This window comes from Phaseolus vulgaris, chromosome 3 (genome assembly GCF_000499845.2).
Source record: "Phaseolus vulgaris cultivar G19833 chromosome 3, P. vulgaris v2.0, whole genome shotgun sequence".
NCBI classification, from domain to species: domain Eukaryota; kingdom Viridiplantae; phylum Streptophyta; class Magnoliopsida; order Fabales; family Fabaceae; genus Phaseolus; species Phaseolus vulgaris.
Window position 1 is genome coordinate 35,163,814 of NC_023757.2, and position 21,613 is coordinate 35,185,426.

Consider the following 21,613-nt stretch of genomic DNA (forward strand, 5'->3'; position numbering starts at 1 on the left):
TGTGAGGGTGTGTACACCTTCTTCATCACTTTCATCGTTTTCTTAACTCAGCCTGGTTTGATTTCGCATATAGCTCTAATTCTTAATCATCAGTTTGTTGACTAATAAAACCAAAGTTATGTGTGCATGCATTCAGGAACCTGCACAAAACTGTGGACATGTTTTATACATTTAGTCTATGCTATCAACTTAGGAACATTTTTCTTGTGAAATCAGACTATATATAGTTATTCTGTATCGGTTGTTCTTGGTTTATTAGGCCACATGCAGATATATATACTTATACTGCAAAATTCGTGTCCCAAAATGTTAATTTTCAGTGTGAAGAGAGTGTGTCAAGATCTTACAATATATTAGTGTATGGCCAAAGAAATTTGCATGAACATATAAATAAAAGAAAATTCTAACTTCATGAGCTAGCTTTGGAGTTGAAATCAATAATTATGAAAACTGTAATGGAAACCTTTTTTCACTGTTGTTGACTATTTTGTATGTAAGGTGATAACAAATTTGTTGTTGTGCACACAGGGTTGTGATGGTTCAATCATGCTTGCAAATAGTAACTCGGAAAAGGATCACCCGGATGACATATCTCTAGCAGGGGATGGCTTTGACACAGTGATTAAAGCGAAGGCAGCTGTTGATAAGGACCCCAAGTGCCGAAACAAAGTCTCTTGTGCTGATATACTCGCTCTGGCTACTAGGGATGTTGTAAATTTGGTACGATTGCATTTTCTTCGTGAAATTATTGACAGTTCTATTACTTTACCTCTAAACCGTTTGATCCAACACCAGCCATGCATGCAGATTAAGAATGTACAGTGTGTGATATTGCATTTTGTAATAGTAACAAGTGCATAACATTGTAGGCAGGGGGGCCATCTTATGATGTTGAATTGGGAAGGCGTGATGGTAGAATATCTACCATTGCAAGTGTTCAACGCCATCTTCCTCACCCTGAATTCAATTTGGATCAGCTCAATTCCATGTTCAACGTTAATGGTCTGTCTCAGATAGATATGATTGCATTATCAGGTATTTTCTTCACTGACATAAAAAAAAAAGTGCTTCTGACTAAATAATCTTGGATATAGTTTGATTTAAGTTTAATACAAGAAAAGCCTGAAGAATAGTGTATGTTATAATGTTAGGTGCACACACAATTGGGTTCTCTCACTGCAACCGCTTCTCAAAACGAATCTACAACTTCAGCCCCAGAGGCAGAATCGATCCAACGCTAAATTTGCAATATGCTTTTCAGCTTAGACAGATGTGCCCCTTAAAGGTCGATCCTAGAATCGCCATAGACATGGACCCTGTATCGCCTCAGAAGTTTGATAACCAATACTTTAAGAATCTGCAGCAAGGAAAGGGTCTCTTCACCTCTGATCAGGTACTGTTTACAGATGCAAGGTCAAAGGCCACAGTCAACTTGTTTGCATCAAATGAAGGAGCTTTTCAGAAAGCTTTTGTTGATGCCATTACCAAGTTGGGAAGGGTTGGTGTTAAAACTGGAAATCAAGGTGAAATTAGGTTTGATTGCACCAGGCCCAACTAGAAAAACTACCTACTATCATCTTCATCATCATCATCATTCCTTCCTGGAGTTTGTACGAGTTTTTTTTTAGTCTACAACGGCTTGAGTTTGTAGCAGTTATGTATATTTGATAATTCATTATTGTATTAATAATTCATGGAGTTCCCAAGCCCAAATATTGAATAAATTCTTTTTTAATTTTTTCTTTTCAATAAAGTAGAACCCCTTTAGATTTGACTGATTTGTTAAAGATTAAAAAAATGTGATTCTAGTATGAAATAGTTTAGTGATTATTTTTTAGACTTTAAAAAAGCTTCATTTATGTTTATTTACGATAAAAGATCATTTTATAAAAAAAATTGTTTTTATGAAAGAAAATGTTTTAAATAACTTCTTATTAAGATTTTTTATGTTTCATTGTAACAAAAAAATGATTATCTTTTAAAACAAAGTGATTCTTTACTTATAAAAAAAAACTTAAACAAACTGTCTTGTTGTCTTTTTTTTTCTTTTGCCTTTCATCCAATTATAACCTGAGGATAATAGTATTTTAGGTTAAATAGGGTAGTTCTACATTGCTCTTTTCCCTTGGACAAATTTTAAGGGTTTGCACTTCTAAAAAAGCAAACTTTAGATGCTGTTTTACTTTTTTGTGCGTCATAGTTGTAAAAAAAAATTGTTAGCGTCATTTCTTGTGAAATAATGAATTAAGAAATACACCATAACAAGGAATATGGTTAAAGTCAAAGTCATACAAGAAGTTTCTAAAAGAGTTTCTAAAAGAGTGATGACTAAAAATAAGGTTAAAGAGGAGTTAAAAGAGGAGTTTCATCAGGCTAAGAAAACTATTAAGAATAATCTTATCTTGTACCTGAGTGGAGAGATGGGGCTCAGGCACGGTCGGTTGATGTAGTGTAGTTGCTGACGTGTCGGTCTTCTTCTCTTTCGGTCGGTCGCTCCTTCTTGGTGTCTCCTTCGGTCGAGCGGGGGAGGGTACCTGCGAAGGCACTCCGACGCTCAAGTAAGTGTGAGATTCTAAGTGTGGTTTAGTCAGTGAGTGAAAAACGTACCTTTCTCTGGCTTGAGCACATATTTATAGGATTGCCTAATGGGCTTTCTATTCCTTGGGCTCAGGGTAGTTGTGGATAGGTCCTGTCAATCGTGCTCCGAAATGCCCGGGGAACATATCTTCTTTAAACGCGCATTCCTTATTCTTCGGAGGTGTATCTTAACCACTTTTAGTTGTCATACATGCCTCACATTTATTGTGGCTTCGGTCGGTCGGCCAGGTTCGTCCGGTGCCTACCGATACACTTGCCCCCAGGCTCGAGGTGAATAAATGCCGAAGAGTCATAATGATTGTTTTTTTTGAGGTGTCAGGCATTAAATGTAACGGTGTGATGGGACGTTTGCTTTTGGTCGAAGACGGCGGAGATGAATCTGGCGGTGTGGATTAAGTGACGTTTCGAATTCCGGCTGATATGGGGCGTAGGACGAGAGGGGATCTAACGGATGGGGGTGAGAGGCAAATGCTATAAATAGCAGCCCCAGTTGTAGGAGGACCACGTTTCCTTGAGTTCGGCATCCGAGTTGCTCCGATTGCCGAGTCCACTTTGCGAGTTGTTGCGCTGTACGAAACATAGTTGCCGACCGAGCTGTATATTTGTGAACGAAAGGTTAGTTATGTCTCAACTTTCTTCAAATAGAGCTAGTAGGGAGTCGAGTGAGAGTGGGGAGTCATCGTCCAGAAGTGGCGAAAGTACGAGTGGGTCGGTGGGTCCGAGTTATGAGTGGGTAGATATTAGTGTTAGGAATATACCCACTGTTTTCAAGACACCAGACGACCTGGATAAAGTGATAGCTAGGGCCCCTGTCGTGCGGTCTGGTTTACCTTCAGATATTCTTATTGCCGAAATATGTGGGTATACCGACCGTGTCTGTCATGGAAGGGAGAACGCTCCGGTAGATTTCTTTTATGTTTATAGTACGTTATTTGTTGATTTGAAAGTGACGTTGCCGTTCGATGAGTTCACGATGGATGTGCTACGGTTTCTGAATCTAGCTCCAACCCAACTTCATCCGAACTCATGGGCGTGCATGCAGGCCTTCCGAATGGTGTGTCAACTTTTTGACTTGACGCCCAGAGCGGAAGTGTTTTTATTTTATTATAACACTCATTCGTTCAACCCGGTAAGTTGGGTGTCGTTAACCAGCCGTCCGGGGTGTGTACATTTTGCGGCTTACACCACGTCCTACAAGAACTTCAAGGAACGATATTTCAAGATATTTGTGGAGCCGGACGGACGAGAGTATTTTTATAACAATGATGTTACCAAGTTTCCATTCCATTGGACCCAGAATCCGACTGTGCTTAACACGAGTTCCCGTACGGCCCTGTCGGCTTTGGATAAGGCTGTTATGGTGGTGTTTGACCAACTCCCTCACAAGTTACCTACGAGGGAGATAATTTTGTTATATGTGTCGTCCGATCCCTGGGCGGATTTTATTGGTATGTGATTGTAAATTTGGTTTGGTTGAATAAGTCCATTAATAGTGTTTAATTCCTGTGTGTTTTGCAGAAATCATGAGTAGGGCGGACGCTTCCTTACATGAGTATATGAACAAGCTGCGTCAGAGTAGGGATGCTCAGTCGGCTTTTGTCGACGCGACCGGGGTGTTGGCGGCAGTTCCGTCTACAACGGTTCCTGCGGCGGGGGCCTCGACTGCTGCTAAGAAAAGGGGTCGGCCTCCTAAAGAAAATCAGGACGGCCGAGCTGGGCCATCCCGAACAACCTCTGAGCCAACACTGTTGGCGGTCGGTATGGATATAGCTGCCCACCTGCAGGCGGAGCTGACCGCCGAAGAGAATGAAATTTTTGCCACCATCCCTACAACTAAACTGATGGTGGAAACATTGGAGTTACAAAGCCGGGCGCTTATGGCAAGCCGGACGGTGGTCGAAGAGCTCGAGAGAGTGACGACCGTTACCATACCTCGGCTAAAGAAAGATGTGACCGAGGCTACTCAAGCCACGAATATGTCGACCGAGAAGGCCGAGAGGTTGAAGGCCCAGTTGGAAGAGAAGCAGACGGCCTTAAAAGCGCAAGAGGAACTCACGAAGAGCCTTGAGGCGCAACTGAAAGGAGGAGCCGACCGGGAGGAGGCTTTAAAAGCGGAAGTGGCCAAGTGTCACGACTTCATGCTTCGCATTAGCGAAGAGTACTTCCGGTTGGGCATCCAACAGGTAGCTTGTCTGCACGGTACGCCACTGGAGGACGACCGCTATGACATTGAGAAAGTGGTGGTCGAAGGAAAACTAGTGCCGACCAATCCTGGCGACATCAATGAAGAGGCTGAGGCGGAAACTCCGGGACCACAACCGGACGTCTCGTTCGAAGAATTAATGAATATGCCATAGGTAACTGCTGGACCCGGCATGTGGGCGTCGTACAATAGTTTTATTTTGGATTTGTTGATTGACCGGATTGATATTTGTGAACCTTGTAAGTAGATTTTATTAAGTTGGATGCCGGCCTAGACGTAGTTGATTTCGTTAGCAACAATGCGAGTTAATCCTGATGCCGAACTAGGCATAAGTAATTGCAAAATAAGTGAATTCTGATGCCGAACGAGGCGTAAATAAGCTTGACTACGTGAAAGTAATGGTAATGCGTATGCCGAACGAGGCATAAATAATTTTCTTTAAAGTAATAAGTTAATTTGGATGTCAAACGAGGCATAAATAACTTTCTTTAAAGTTAGAAGTTAATTCGGATGCCGGACGAGGCATAAATAATCCTTATTACTTTGAAGTAACAAGTTAATTTGGATGCCGAACGAGGCATAAATAACCCTGATTACGTTAAAGTAATGTTAATTCGGATGTCGGACGAGGCATAAATAATTTTCTTTAAAGTAATAAGTTAATTTGGATGCCGAACGAGGCATAAATAACTTTCTTTAAAGTAATAAGTTAATTCGGATGCCGGACGAGGCATAAATAATCCTTATTACTTTGAAGTAACAAGTTAATTTGGATGCCGAACGAGACATAAATAACCCTGATTACGTTAAAGTAATGTTAATCCGGATGCCGGACGAGGCATAAATAACCCTGATTAGGTTTAATTCAGATGCCGAACGAGGCATAAATAATCCTTATTACGTAAAAGTAATGTTTATTCGGATGCCGAACGAGGCTTAAATAACCCTGATTAGGTTTAATTCAGATGCCGAACGAGGCATAAATAATCCTTATTACGTTAAAGTAATGTTTATTCGGATGCCGAACGAGGCATAAATAACCCTGATTACGTTTAAGTAATGTTAATTCGGTTGCCGGACGAGGCATAAATTGGGAGTAATAAAAGGAGTAGGAGATTGATTTTAATTTATAGTGCCTTGTTAAAACCTTCTCGGTCGTAAACCCTCCTTAGGGAAAAACCGACCGAGCGAGGAAAGAGTACACTTTTTATTAAGTTCAACTGTAATAAAATTTGAGATGCGTGGCATTCCACGTTCTCGGTATGTCTTTCCCAGATAAATGTTCTAAGTAATAGGCTCCACCGGCTGCCGTATCTGCTATGCGGAAAGGTCCTTCCCAATTACTAGAGAACTTACCTCCTTCCTTCCGAGCGCTGCTCCGCATTCGCCATACTAAGTCGCCTTTGTGGAACAATCTTGGTTTAACTTTGGAGTTGTATCGTCTGGCCGCCCGAATTTTGCATGCTTCTTCTCTAATTCTACATTTGTCCCAAAGTTCGTTGATGAGATCGAGGCCGACCGAGAGGCTTTCCTTGTTTAGATCAAGATCAAGGGTTTGCAGGCGGAGAGAGGGTTCGCCAATCTCGACGGGGATCATAGCTTCAGTGCCATACGTTAGGCTGTACGGCGTTTCTTGTGTAGTCGTCTGAGGAGTACAGCGATATGCCCATAAGACTTCTAAGAGTTCTTCAGTCCAGTTGTCCTTTGCTGGGCCGAGACGTTTCTTCAGTTCGTTCAAAATGACCTTGTTTGCAGCTTCTACTTGTCCGTTTGTTTGCGGATGTTCGACAGAACTAGCGATGTGTTTGATGTGGAGCTTCTCGTAAAATTCAGCTAACGTTCGGTCGGTGAATTGCCGACCGTTATCGGTGATGATGATTTGTGGAAGCCCGAAGCGGCAAACGATATTTTTCCATACGAAATTTTGAACATTGCGGGCGGTGATTGCAGTCAGGGGCTCGGCTTCGATCCACTTGGTGAAGTAATCAATGCCGACTAGTAAGAATTTACACTGGCCTTTACCGGGGTCGAAAGGACCAATGATGTCCATACCCCATTGGACGAACGGCCAAGGTGATAACATAAAATGGAGTTCCTCAGGCTTTTGATGGGACAAAGTGCCAAACTCTTGGCATTTAAGACATTTTTGGACGAAATTGGTGCAGTCACCCTGGACGGTCGGCCAGTAGTATCCGGCCCGGAATACCTTGGCAGCCATTGTCCGTGCGCCGGAGTGAGTTCCGCAAATTCCTTCGTGCAACTCTTGAATGACATAGGAAGCTTGGTCTGGTGTCAAACATTTAAAGAGTGGTTGGGTATAACCTTGGCGATAAAGGTCGTCGCCGATTAAGACAAAACGGGCGGCCTGCAGCTTCATGGTTTTTTCGCCGAGAGGACTACATGTGCCGTCGAGTAAATATTGCTTGATTGGGGTAATCCAAGTAGATTCCGCGTCGGTCGTTAGGCATTCCTGTAGATCGATGCTTGGGCGTGCAAGCGTAACATGGATGACCGACCGATGCATTCCTTTACACTTCGTGGTTGCTAACCGGGACAGGGCGTCCGCGCGAGTATTGTGATCGCGTCGAACGTGCTGCATAGAAATTTCAGAAAAGGTGTTCATCGACTGTTTGACTAAGTGATAATATCGCTGTAAAAAGCTTTCTCGGACTTCATATTCGTCATTAAGTTGACCGATGACTAGCCTGGAATCACTTTTACAAATTAACTTAGTGATTTCCAATTCTTGAGCGAGGCGTAGACCGGCTAAAATGGCTTCATATTCGGCCTGATTGTTTGAAGTTTTGAAGTCAAATTTTAGGGCTTGCTCGATGACAATCTCGTCGGGACCTTCCAAAACGACTCCAGCGCCGCACGACCTTTCGTTGGAGGAGCCATCCACGTATAGGACCCACGATGAGTGTTCAGTCTCGGCTGAGGAAGGAGTGAGTTCGGCTGCGAAATCAGCAAGAGCTTGCGACTTGATGGCCCCTCGTGGTTGGTACTGAATATGGAATTCGGACAGTTCTATCGTCCATCCGATCATTCGTCCGGCTAAATCTGGTTTAGTGAGAATTTTTACGATGGGGTAATTTGTCCGAACAATAATACGATGATTTTGAAAATACATCCGCATTCGTCGGGCGGTAATAACGAGAGCCATAACTACTTTTTTGATCGTTTGGTATCGGATTTCGACACCATGGAGGGCGCGACTGACGAAATAAACTGGTCGTTCTTCCAAATTAATTTCTTGCACTAAGACCGAACTGACGGCTTCGTGTGAAACAGCGAGGTAGACTATAATGGGCTCTCGGACGTCCGGTTTCTGGATGATCGGCGGGGAAGATAGAAAAGTTTTCAATTGGAGGAAAATTTCTTCGCATTCGGTCGACCATTCAAAGCGGGATGCTTTTTTCAATAGTCGGACGATGGGTCTCGTTCGTTCGGCAAGTTTAGGAACAAATCTGGATAGAGCAGTGAGTCGGCCGATAAGTCTCTGAATTTCCTGAATGGAGTTGGGACTTCTCATTTCGGAGATAGCTTTACATTTCTCGGGGTTAGCTTCGATGCCTCTATGAGTTAACATAAAACCTAAGAACTTCCCTCCCTCGACGCCGAACGCACACTTGTCAGGATTGAGTCGCATCTGGTGTTGGCGGAGGGCCTGAAAAACTTCTTTTAGGTCAGCAATGTGTTGTTTGCATGAGTCGGACTTGACAACAATGTCATCAACATAGACTTCAACATTCCTGCCGATCATGTCGTGGAATACATGGTCCATTAGTCTTTGATAAGTGGCCCCGACATTTTTGAGTCCGAAAGGCATAACTTCATAGTAGAAGTTATTGGAATCAGTCATGAAGGCTGTCTTCTTTCGGTCGGCCGGGTGCATTTGGATTTGATTATAACCTGAGTAGGCGTCAAGGAAACTGAGGATGTGATGTCCGGCCGCTCCATCAACGAGACGATCGATGGTAGGCAGAGGGTAAGAGTCTTTTGGACATGCCTTATTGAGGTCCGTGTAATCAACACACATTCGCCATTTTCCGTTTGCTTTCTTTACCATAACCACGTTGGCGAGCCATGTGGTGTAATGGGCTTTCCGAATGAATCCAGCTTGTAATAATTTATCTGCTTCGTCACGTGCGGCTTGACGTCGTTCCTCGCCTACATGTCTTTTCTTTTGAGCTATTGGCCTAGCTTCTTTATACAGTGATAGTCGGTGAGTGATAACCTGTGGGTCTACGCCAGGCATATCCACGACCGTCCAGGCGAATAGATCGGCATTTTTAACGAGTGTCGTTCCGATGGCCGTTCGGTCGTCCGGCTTCAGCGAAGTGCCAATGTGCGTAGTGTGGCGATCATCGCGAAGTGGGAATGGATGCAAGTCTTCTCCTGCTTCCATACGGGGATCGTCCATACGAGGGTCGAGGTCAACAAGGGCTATCATCTGACGACGAGACATGTGCCGTCCGGAACGCCGAGTGGGGGATCGTCCTCGTTTTTGTGGGACTCGGTCGTCCGGATTGGTTGTGTAGAGTCGTCGAGTTGGCTCACTTTTCAAACTTGCGACATAACATTCTCTAGCGGTTTTTTGATCGACATGGATGGTTGCAATGTCGTTAGTGGCCAAAGGGAATTTCATGGCTAAGTGTGGGGTGGAGACAATGGCTTTTAATCTATTGATGGACGGTCGGCCGAGCAGGATGTTGTAGGAAGTCTAGGCGTTAACCAGTAGATATCGTACGTTTATTGTTTTGTGGAGACCGTCTTCGTCACCAAAGGTTGTATATAAGTCTATATACCCCTTAGTGTCGACCCGTTCACCTGAGAACCCTACAATTTGTTCGTTATATGGTTGAATATCTGATTCTGGGATACGCATTTTCTTGAAAATTTCCCAGTATAATATGTCGACCGAGCTACCTTGGTCGACCAAGGTTTTGGCGATTGCGAACTTGTCAATTTCTACAGTGATTACCATAGGGTCGTCCTGGGCTGGATCTATAGCTGTAAAGTCATCGTCAGTGAAGGTGATCGGAGGTATGTGTGGACGCCTCCTTGTGGTAGCATGAGCGGACTGGATGTCCCTGAGATGTTTCTTTCGGGCGGAATTTGAGCACCCGCCACCGGCAAAGCCTCCAGCTATATAATTTGCTTCGTGGTTCGGTTCGCCCAAGTTAACGGGTCCAGCAATCATGTTGATGACTTCGCGGACTCGTTGGCGAGGACGGGTGTTTCGGTCGGGACTTGTGCTGCGGGCGCGTGTACGCCGAACGGGGCTTCCACTGCGTTTCCGCGAAGCTTGGTTATGGTCGGTTCGGCGTTTGTAATCGTTACGGTATGACCGGTCAACACCACGAGATGAACGGTCGGTACTCCATGGTGGGGATCTTGAATTTCTTGTCCTCTTAACGAACTGTCTCAAATGACCAGCCTGGATGAGCTCTTCGATTTTGTCTTTCAACGCCTGACATCCTTCGGTCGTGTGGCCGAAGTTTCGATGGTATTGGCAATGCTTAGTGGTGTCTGCATTCGGTGGCGTTTGATATTGCTTCAATATCGGGATCAAGTCTGTTTGTAGTGCTTCATCTAGGGCTCGTCCCCTCGGCACAGTTAAGGGGGTATAACTGTTAAACCTGGGGATTCGGCCTCCTCTGCTCCGGTCGGATCTTGGAGTGATTCGGACAGTTCGTTCGGTCTCGACTTCTCTTTCTTTGTTCGGGGTTTGATCTTTGAGGACTCCAGATCCGACGGTTTTGAACCGTTGGTGGTAATCGATGTGTTCTTCGATTTGCATGAATTTGGTTGCTCGAGTTCGAAGGTCTTCCATGTCTTGAGGCGGCTTCTTGATGAGACTTTCAGTAAAACGGCTCGGCCAGATGGCCGAGACCAAATGGTGCAATGCAACTTCCTGCTTGAGTCCTCGGATGTGCATACATGCTTTGTTGAACCTATCTAGAAAAGTTCTGAGAGATTCACCTTTTTCTTGTTGTACCGCTAGGAGAGACATGGAGGACATGTGATGCGGTCGGCTGGTGGCATATTGTGTGGAGAATTTTACAGCTAAGATGTCAAAGTCGTCAATGGAGTTCGGAGGCAGCTCTGTAAACCAAGTGAGAGGTTCTCCCTAAAGGGACGTGGGGAATACTTTACACCACACATTATTATCTGTGGTATACAAAGTCATTTGTGTCTTGTACACATTTAAATGCTCGTCCGGGTCGGTCGAGCCGTCATAGAGTTTAATAGCGAGACCTCTCCATTTGTCAGGAAGTGGTGTGGTGATAATTTCGTCTGTAAAAGGATGACCCCTTTTACTGGACTTTCGTTCGACTGTTTCAGCTCTGGAAGCAGGATTGGTATTGGTCGGTGTAGGTATGAGAGAGGCGGTTCGGTCGGCCATATGGGATTGGCCTTCTCGTTCGGGATTATCGACCTGTTGCTGGAGTCGTGCATTCTGCTCTCTCAATAAGGCGATTTCTTCTTCTTGGCGGCATCTATCTTCTTCATGTTGGCGATGGTCTTCCATCCCCTTTTGTCGCAGTTCCTCCATCTGAGCTTGGAGGGTTTGAATCATAGTCATCTGTTCTGCCATAGCGTCGTTGTTGTTTCTTGTCACAACCATTATATCTTCAAAAAGTTGAAGATTTGTCTCGGCCCCACGGTGGGCGCCAATTGTACTTGAGTGGAGAGATGGGGCCCAGGCACGGTCGGTTGATGTAGTGTAGTTGCTGACGTGTCGGTCTTCTTCTCTTTCGGTCGGTCGCTCCTTCTTGGTGTCTCCTTCGGTCGGGCGGGGGAGGGTACCTGCGAAGGCACTCCGACGCTCAAGTAAGTGTGAGATTCTAAGTGTGGTTTAGTCAGTGATTGAAAAACGTACCTTTCTCTGGCTTGAGCACATATTTATAGGATTGCCTAATGGGCTTTCTATTCCTTGGGCTCAGGGTAGTTGTGGATAGGTCCTGTCAATCGTGCTCCGAAATGCCCGGGGAACATATCTTCTTTAAACGCGCATTCCTTATTCTTCGGAGGTGTATCTTAACCACTTTTAGTTGTCATACATGCCTCACATTTATTGTGGCTTCGGTCGGTCGGTCAAGTTCGTCCGGTGCCTACCGATACACATCTTGTACACATGTTTTTGACATTGTTTGGATGAATTCATACCAAGTAATTATTCTAACCAAGGTTTGGATAGCAAATCCTAGAAGTATTATCCATGGATGTTAGCTATTCCCACACCTTGTTTTGGCAAGGCTTGTACACGACCTCAAGCCTATACAAGGGAGCTAAGGAAAATCTCACCTTTGTAATCAATATATGAGGTGTATTTTGAGAAGCTTTTGTATCTTTTTTCAATGTGAAAGAACTTCATCTTAGGTGGTACTATCAGGAAGGTCATCAAACTCCAAGAAAGTCTTCCACCTAAAGTAAATCTTGATTTCTTTTTGGTCATTTCAGCCTATATTCAAAGCTAGCATGCATAAGAATCCTTCCAATAACCACCACTTCCACCTTCAGGAATCCTATCTGAAGACTTCCACAGACATAAAATCTAAAGAAAAGGAAACTAAAACCTCTGACCACTTAGGTTTGATATCTCTATTGTGTTCCTTACTACAAAAACTTAACAAGAACCATGTAAGTTTCCTAGGTTGAGTGGATTATCCTCTCTTCTCTTTCAAGAAAGTTTATTCCAGATCTATGATTAAGAATTAGGAATGGAGAGCAAAAAAGTGTATATATATATATATATATATATATATATATATTCTTTTATGTGTTTTAAGAAATATTTGTATATTATATAAACATTTTTAATTTATGTAAACCAAGATAAGAATAACATGAATATCATTAAATTTGATTGTAAAAGTAAGTCTTAAGTTTTGTCTCACAAATTTTGTCCTAAATTTTTTAGTTTGAATTTATAGATAGAAAAAAATATAATTGGAATAACATATTTCAGTCAATTTATTCAATAAAAATTAAGAATAACAAAGGAATTAGTTAGAGTCTTGTTTTTTACCCATAAAAAATGTTAACATAAATGGATGTATTTTAACTTGCTATAGTCAAATGATGAACATAAAAATGTGTGTCTACTTTCCAAATTGATTAAATATGTAAAAGTTCAAGTTGTTTCTTTAAATTAAAATAAAAAAAACAAAATCTGAGACGAAGAATGGAAAAATAAAATTTATAACATCTTAAAAACAAAATTTGAAACAAATCTCACACAAAATAAAGAAAAACAAAATCAAAAAATTTTGAAACCTTGAAAACCGAGAAACGGTTAACAAAATCTAAATCACAGTATCTTTCCAAAATTCTTAAAACAGGAAAACTATAAAAAGACACAAACCTAAAGAGAGAAAAAATAGTGTAAAACATATAATATGGTGTATCCACAAAAATAGTAAAGTTAAATATTTTTATACAATTATGAAAAAAAAAATTAAAAGAATGAAAAGCTTGGTAAAATTAAGAAAAAAATAATAATTACATTCAAGTATGAGAAAGTTGTAACTCAATGCATAATCTCAACTTCAATTCTTAAGATCAACTATTGATTCAAAGATGTACTTTTTTTTCCTTCATAAAACAAACTCATTCTAATTACTAAAATGATCTAATAAGTGGTGGAAACGCAGGACGAAAGGGGAGGTTGTTACTCAGAACTATGGAAAATTAAGGTTTGTCCACTGCAACAATTTTTGCATGGAAGGTTCTTAAATAGAGATTGGCTACAAAAGAAAGTCTATGTAGGAGAGTAGTTCATCAAATAGAGCTAGTTTGTCCTGTGTGCTAAAAAAGTACTGAATCCTTAGAACATCTGTTTTTTTTACTGTAAGATAGTACAAAAGGTATGACACTCTTGTGAAAGTTGGGTGGGTATTATAATAGGTAATGATATATTACGAATTTTAATATTTTTATATTATTTAATTTCAAACTTATAACTTTAAGAGTTATGAAAGTATCATTTATAATGTAACACATAATAAATGACAAGAACATTTCAATTAGTTTGGTATAAATCAGCTTAATTTGAAAGGGAATCTGATCTGGAAAGGGGTATGGGTTGGGGTGATTTGGAATCTATGAAAACAAAGGAACCCAGTGATATTTCAAAAATGAAAAATCAGATGTAGAACAAATTTTTTGTTTAGTATAGCTGAAGGTTTGGGCTTGAATTAGGAACTTGTATCCAAAATCAATTTTTTCTTACTCTGATTGTATTTCAATATGGTTTTGTGCATCAAACTGTTGAAATAGGAAGCTATTAGGAGTACTTGATTTTAGGGTAGGTAGGAAACCATGTTACGAATTGGTCACAGTAAAGAAAACAATATGGAATATGGTATGTGTTTGTTTGCTTTGTTATAGACTTATTGCAAGTTATTTTTTGGAGGCTAATATGCTACCAGAACACAAATTGAACCAGTTCTGGTGCAGATTCATGATAATGAATTAATTCCATAAGGGTGGCTGTGTGTGTGCAGCCAATGCCATAAACATGAAAGTTGGTTTAAGTAGTTGGGATCACACAAAATATTCTCAATTGCTTACAATGACCACTTCTGGGACAGTATATTTTGGAGGCTTTCTTCATTATCAAATGCACAATTTGAGACTGATAAGAGCATAATCATTTTCACTGACTGAGCATAATCTTCGGAGAAGTTTTGATTAGGCAACAAGGACATTAATTGTAGATTGATACCTTGTAACCAGAACCTTGTGCAAATGTGAATCTTTAATTTCAGAGAGAAGGGGAGAGGGATTCACGAATGTATCCAAATATAATGTCATTTTGATGCATCTGTTTTGCAGTAGGCAATAGGTAGTTCTTCTGGATGCAATGTACTATTGTGCTGGACGTGTATGAGGGCTATGACAGATAGCTTAAAACTTGTTGAACTTCTTTCAAATGATCTAAGTTTATTTATTTTATTCTTCGTGGAAAAATAAAAAGTGGTGGAAACGTAATAAGAATTTGTTACATTTTTCATGATTTTTTTAAATATTTACATAAAAATATAATTATTTTCTAAAGTTCTAATATTTATAAAACTATATTTATTGTTATTGATTTAATTTCAATATATTTTAGTGAGTTGAAAGTTTATCAACCTCCATCATCCAAGAATTAGTGTTTCTACTTCCCACATAATGAATAGATAAATAAAAATAATAACTTGAGTTAGAAAGTAAAAGTATGTAATTTGTTTTTTTTAACATAAGTGCACAAAAGTAGTCGTGGTCGCTTAAAGTGACATACCTCAGCCTGAGCCCCATATCGGTACGAAAAAAAAATTCAATTCATTGCATGGAGCATGTGAAGTGAAGGGCCAGTAGATGCTGAAGACTACAACCTACCCACTAGGCATCACAATTATTTCACCCCACATAACTTAGTTTTTGAGATTCAAATCATAGAATGAAAGACAGTTATAATTTGTTAAGAGAAAAAAACAGAGTTCCTTCTTTTACTAATTGAAACTAAAAAAAATATTGTTAATTTTGATGGATAAATTGAAATAACCAAAGTATCACTCAACCTTGTGTATTTCAAAATTTATCTTACATCAGAGTGGTAAAAAGTGTATTTCAAAATTTGATTGCAATGGAATTTAAGAGAAATCACTACATCAGATCTTACGCCATGCCTCGAATAAATTAAGCTTATTTGCTCACATTTAATTGGAATTCACACTTGAATTTTAATAATTTACACTCACAAAATTCCCAACCCTACTAACTCATTTATGAACTTTATTGAATTTCCAGTATGTTCTCTTTCAAGCGTGACTTCAAGGACTAACTCGATCTTATGAGAATATGACTTGACCTAACGTCCCAATTTAAAACCATAAAACTGTAAATTTATGGTTCATTTCATTCATGAATTCCCAACTTTGTCTATTCTCTTTTAATGTGAAACTTACTTCATCATCATGCGGAACTTGCTCTAGTATTTCTACCAAAAAATTTCACCACCTATACACACAAAAAGAGAGTAAGCACTTTTAATTTCTTCAATAAAAAAAGCATACTGTTGTAATTTCATAAGGACTCTCTCATACTTAGATCAAACCACTACTAAGAGAGTTTCCAACTGATACAGACATAAGAATCATGCTATCTTTCGTAAGATACAGCTTCTCTGAGCAGACAAAATCATGAATCCAACTGCAGAATGTGACTGTTCTGTTTGAAAGAGACAGAATCATGGCCATTTATAATGAGACTGCCATGTGATGCTCTTAATTATTGATCCCTTTTTGAGTTTATTAGTGCATTGAGAATGCATATTATGTTATACTAAATACTCAGTGCATCCAGTATGAAGTTAAACATTTACAATAGCATAATTCGGTTAGAATGTTGAGAACGAAAATAGTTTTAGAAGCACTGCAAATTAGCTACTATCTCTATACAAAAGGGCACTCAGAAGTGGGTGTATAAGCTGTTTGTTTATTATTGGAATAAAGTAGAAAGTAATCTAGGAATCTGAATGCATGAACCATATCAATTCGGTGGTCCATGTAAGGTTGAAAGGATACAAACAAGTTATAGTGCTATTTAAGCTTTAGACCTTGAGAAAGCCAATGTGGCCCCTTTCCTTCCCGAGTAAATGTAACAGTGGTGCTACTCATTGGGGTGGTGGGGTCACTGTATTCTCCTGTTCTATCTGATTTGAAGGAGGCAGATGAATTCAGCTTCCTAGTTTTCCCACTGATTGAGTTTGAGCATGCTAAATGAGGTAATTGAGAACTCTTATTAACTTGACTACCACCTATACTTAGTGTCAAATCCACTTCCATTTCTTCATCATAGCCACTAGTACTTAGTTTACAACTCTGAAATGCAGTGTGGGAGCTAGGCCCTGCCTCACCTTCATCAAAGCCACGCCCTTGAGAAAAAATGTCCTCCTCAGCAGGCCTTTCAAGATCAAAACCTCTTTGCATCTGTATGGTGTCTGACCAGCTTCTAATCTTTTCTCTTGACCAAAGATCCTCTCTCAAATTTTGAACATGGAAATCAGGCTTGTGTGAAATCTGTGTCGTTTGATGTTGCGGTTTAATGAGATGTGGATGGCTTACATCAATCTCATTCCTGTGGTGCCAAAATTTCGGCTGTCTAGTTTCGTTTTTGAGCTCACCCATCAACATCTTTTGCACACTGTATACCCGGTGTAGCTCTCTTACCTGCAAATTCCAAATTCTCATAATTGTCAACTTCTTAGAGATTCATGTTTTTTCAACAGTATTGGCACCAATATTTCACTTTCGCACATAGTGGCTTCTTGGAATTGGTAATAAATAATAAATGAAGTTCAGAGTAACGAAAATTGATCATAAATAAGATGTCATGGAAGAAGGGCTTCATCACACACTGATTTTGACATCAGTATGTTCAGTTTCAAAGCACTATCATTGTATTGCCATTTACACACAAAATGTAATGTTGCTGCCTCCAAAGATAAAGAAAAAGAAATGCCACTGAAATGAAAAGGCTCTCTCCTTCAACCTCTAATGCTCATGAATTCAAGCCTAAGTCACTTGATTGACCATATGATCATGGTTGTCAAGGAATGCAACATTTGTCGCAACATGAATTTTGTAATTTTTAAGACGAAAAGTGCAATCATACAACATCATCCGAATACCTGGTGTTTGAAGATGTCCTCATGCATCTGCATTGTCTTTTTGATGGACTCTACATTGTTTCTATCAAGCATCCTATCCATGGGACCTTGCAGTTTTCTGATTTCAGTCCTTTGATTCTTGTTCTGATAATGCTCCCAGACATCCACTCCACCCACAGCTAAGTTGGTGCTGTCTACTATGGTTGCTAGAAGATTTATGGAATATTCAATTTTGGTTCCCATGCCTGAAAAAAGAAAAGATGTTTAATTTTTTTCAACTTTTTTCTATCACACCTTGCAGGTGTAAGGTAATGCCTCAAGTCAACAATTAGAAAATTTCCGTTTAATGAGAAAATCCTTGAGAGAAGTAATAATGAATAAAACATGTCTTGTTCCTTTCTCTGCTTTTTAGGCTAAGCAATGCGGTTATGATCTCTGAAGCTAAAATGTGAAGGTGGGGACAAAATTCAATTATGCCGAGGTTGGAGAATTTTATTTAATATCTAAACGGCAAAGGTTGGCTGAAACTGCAAACTCATAATTTTGGACTTGTTGAAAAACCCACATTTGTAGGCAGCCATACCAGACACATGGCAAGAAATTGAAATGAAAATTCAACAGGATCGACCAGTCATGATAAGCTGACATTATCCTGCAAGATTCTGTCACTGCCCTTTTTGGTGCACAAATGCAGGCAATATATAGGGAAGATTCTTGTTTATGTTGTGAGGTAATTTGTCAAAATAGGGACTATCACTTTAGCACCCAAAAGTGGAGAGAGAGAGAAAGAGGGGACCAAGAGAATTATGCATTGAAATGTTCAAACGTGCAATCAAACATTGCTGGGACACTGATGCAGCGTGTAACATGAACAACGCAACAGTAAAACCAACTAATATGTGGGTCTGTGATTGTATGATGAAAGCATCACTAGCCATAAGGTCTATAACAGTGGTTATCATCCCCTACTCCTAGACACTGGCCTCCGAGAAGTGTCCACTTATCCTTGTTTCTTTTAAAGCTACCCTCTCTTGAGCTATTCGAAAGACAACACCCAAACTTTATATACAGTGAAGCTAAGGTAAATAGGAACTAGAAAGAATTCACTAAAACTCAAAGATCACACCGACACGAGGAGTTTACATGCCACGGACATGTGCAAAGGAGTCAACTTATTTTCCTTTTTATGTTATTCTGGAAACTTTTGATGTACCACCAAGGTTAGATAATTGAAATCATTTTCATGGCAATTGCAAATTTCAAACTAACAAAAGAAACGGACTTCAACGTGATGAAATAAATACTCATTGAATCTCAGAAGTCAGAACTGCAACATGAGACCTTCTCACACCATGTTTGGAGACCACACATGAAGAAAATATCAAAAACTAAACTCATTAGGATTTTGTACGTAATTCAAGTTAGTGGAAACATATTTCTGTGCTGTTGTCTAGTACCTGTACCTGTAATAAGAAGTACCAAAATAGCAGCTTTCTGTGATGAAGGTCATTGAACATGTTCTTCTCTCATGCCAGCATTTTTATACCCATAAAAGAGCCTTAGAAATAAGACCAATTCTAACATTACAAAGGGCCAATTGTGTCACGAGTCTCCTTGAATCATTCCCAAGGCAAAGGACGGATCAATCCAAAGAGTGCAGCACCTGGGGAATCAGGAGAAAGCTCATTGACAGCATCAAATCTCTTGGCATATGAGAACCATTCAACCCTTTACTAAGAAACAACAAAGCAATAACAGCTCAAATTTAAAACTGTAATCATGAGTTTAATAATTCAGGCTTGACAGGCTGTGAGGCAAGGAGGCAAGAGAAAAGCTGGAGTAGCAATGTGTCTGTTTGTGTAGTATGAGTGACTTTGTGATATTTAGAAAGAGAGAGAAAGAGAGAGAGAGAGATGTATGTTCATATTATAATATATAAACATTTTTGTATTTGTATAATACTAACATTTACTGTAGTTGATTGTATTTTGTACATATAGTTGCTTTACTGTAATGTGGGAAAGGATATATAGAAGAAAGGGGGACCACAATGATGTATAATAATAAAAACAAATGACACTCAACATGAGCCAATGTAGGCCAGTGAACAAGATATTCCAGACAAGGTCTTGCAGAACTTAATCAAGATATGCATGAGCAATGAAACTTAGTGCTTGGTTACTGTACCACCACGACTTATTTCTCTTTAAACTTTCTTGGTTCAAATTCAATTATACTTCTGTCATCAGAAACCAATTTCAGTTGTTGGATGACTTCATTTCTCTTGGTACCAAGGATTTGAATCGTCAGTTCTATTGAGAAGTCTAGCATCATACACATTTTTCTTTTCTTCCTGGCAAAAAATCCTCAACATTTTTTTTCTTGCTCTCTAAATATGATTTATCAAATCAACTGATCAGTCTTCAACATGGTCTCTGGGTGGGGGGAAACTAGGTAAGTCTTATTTCCTTAATAATAAAATCACTATCAAAAAGCGGTTCTGATTTTCATCATCAAAAAGCTAAATTCCACTCATTTTGTTATATTTCCTCTGGAAGAAAAAAGCAAGAAATAATAATACATGGATTGAAAATGAAGAAGTCATTGATAACTTTTATGTGTCTGGTCATAACGATATTGTATACTAATACCTTGAAGAAAGATGCATTTAATAGTGTAAATAGAAAGTGGCCTAATAATGCATCATAGATGTCCCCTCTTCTGTAGTTGTCCTACCATTTAAAGATTACTTATTATTTTCTTGTTAAAACACGTGGATCTTTTGTCAAAAAAGAACTATACTACAATATATTATCCCATCAAACAACCCTGTATAGTTGTTATTGTATCAACTAATATAGAGCTTTAAAATGGCAGAGTTTAACAATATCTAATGATTCTATGCATTTATTGTCACTTTTTAATTCTTGGTGTTCTTGTTATTAAAAAAACATTAGCATATGATCTATCTAATCTGATCTTATCGTTAAAGTGAACAAAGAAAATAGTTAGGACTTAAGACTCCGATAAGAAACCTCTGGTGTATGACTTTTCCCCTAAAAGCTGAAGGGCAAGAAATACCACACACCTAAACTTTACAAGCTTCCTAGCTTTCAAAATTCTGATCATGAAAAATCAGAACCACACACGTGTATATTTGTCCAAATCATGAGTCTGATTATTTAGCAATCCATAGATTTTGTTACTTAAAATCTCCTTTCATCTTATATATATGGGCATTCATGTCTTTGTCTCTTATTTGTTAAGTTTCTGTCTGATTGCTGTATAGTTTCAAATAGTGTAGCAATAAATGAAAAGATAGGTTTGGCAAATAGATGAACAACACGCGTGACATTAATAACATACGACCCATAATCCCATATCTTGTCTGGGAGGAGATTGAATGGGAAAACATCAATCAAAATTTTAGAAAATGGTCGCCATCGCAGTTTTTTTGCCTCAATTTTAAAAATATACCAAAATTTTCTGATTAATTATTAGCATGGAAATAAATAACTTCAGAATACATACCAAAGCATGACCTCACAGTACGTTGTGAATTCTACAAAACGCCCAAACTGAAAAATGTGAGATTGCTTTCCATTTTGTTGAAGAGTGAAGTTACATTGTTACCTATGTGATTATATTGTCCCTTTTCTATTAAAATTATCTGTTATTATTATTCTCTTTACACCACCAGAAAGATCTGCTAGCAGACACAAACTGGTGGAGGACATCGAAAGTTGTCAGAATCAAAGATGAGTTTTATATCCAGCTTGACTCAAATGACTTTGTTCTCCAAAAACATTTTGTCAACGTCAACACATCACAATAAAAAAAAGTTTTTTCCTTCAACTTTAAACTCTATTTTTTAAATATATACACACACAAAATTATTCTCTTCCTACTGTCTTCTCACAATGTAAAATATTCTTATAATTGTTAAAACTATCGTAGATCATGATTCATCTCCTTAAACTCTGTTATTGGTGGTTTGGTTAGGTCTACGTTTCCTTTTTCTTCTTATTTTTTTGTTGTTGTGGGAGTGAACAATATCATATCACACATGACCTTTGTGTGAATCACCAACTTTATTGCTGAACATTATTCCCTTTGTGATGTTTTAGTCGAATAACATCTGACCTACCCAT

The 21,613-nt window shown here is 39.4% G+C and overlaps 3 protein-coding genes across 4 annotated transcripts; 1 reads left to right on the plus strand and 2 right to left on the minus strand.

Annotated features, from left to right (window-relative positions):
• The first annotated feature begins 507 nt into the window (after window positions 1-507).
• On the plus strand, window positions 508-1,753 carry LOC137807314 (peroxidase 16-like). The gene is made up of 3 exons (XM_068607908.1): window positions 508-720; window positions 870-1,035; window positions 1,152-1,753. Exons 1-3 carry the CDS (start codon window positions 547-549, stop codon window positions 1,556-1,558), a joined length of 747 nt encoding a protein of 248 aa, XP_068464009.1. The 5' UTR covers window positions 508-546; the 3' UTR covers window positions 1,559-1,753.
• Window positions 1,754-9,524: 7,771 nt separating this feature from the next.
• On the minus strand, window positions 9,525-10,817 carry LOC137805588 (uncharacterized). Its single transcript, XM_068605528.1, has one exon. It carries the CDS (start codon window positions 10,815-10,817, stop codon window positions 9,525-9,527), a length of 1,293 nt encoding a protein of 430 aa, XP_068461629.1.
• A 5,451-nt stretch (window positions 10,818-16,268) lies between these two features.
• Window positions 16,269-19,425, minus strand: LOC137807315 (uncharacterized). Of its 2 annotated transcripts, none has more exons than XM_068607909.1 (3): window positions 18,926-19,425; window positions 17,484-17,707; window positions 16,269-17,022 (listed from the first exon to the last, which is right to left on the minus strand). In XM_068607909.1, exons 2-3 carry the CDS (start codon window positions 17,703-17,705, stop codon window positions 16,393-16,395), a joined length of 852 nt encoding a protein of 283 aa, XP_068464010.1. In that variant the 5' UTR covers window positions 17,706-17,707; window positions 18,926-19,425; the 3' UTR covers window positions 16,269-16,392. The 2 variants fall into 2 exon arrangements, with proteins under 2 accessions (XP_068464010.1, XP_068464012.1); XM_068607911.1 differs by having other exon boundaries at window positions 18,920-19,387.
• Between the last annotated feature and the right edge of the window lie 2,188 nt (window positions 19,426-21,613).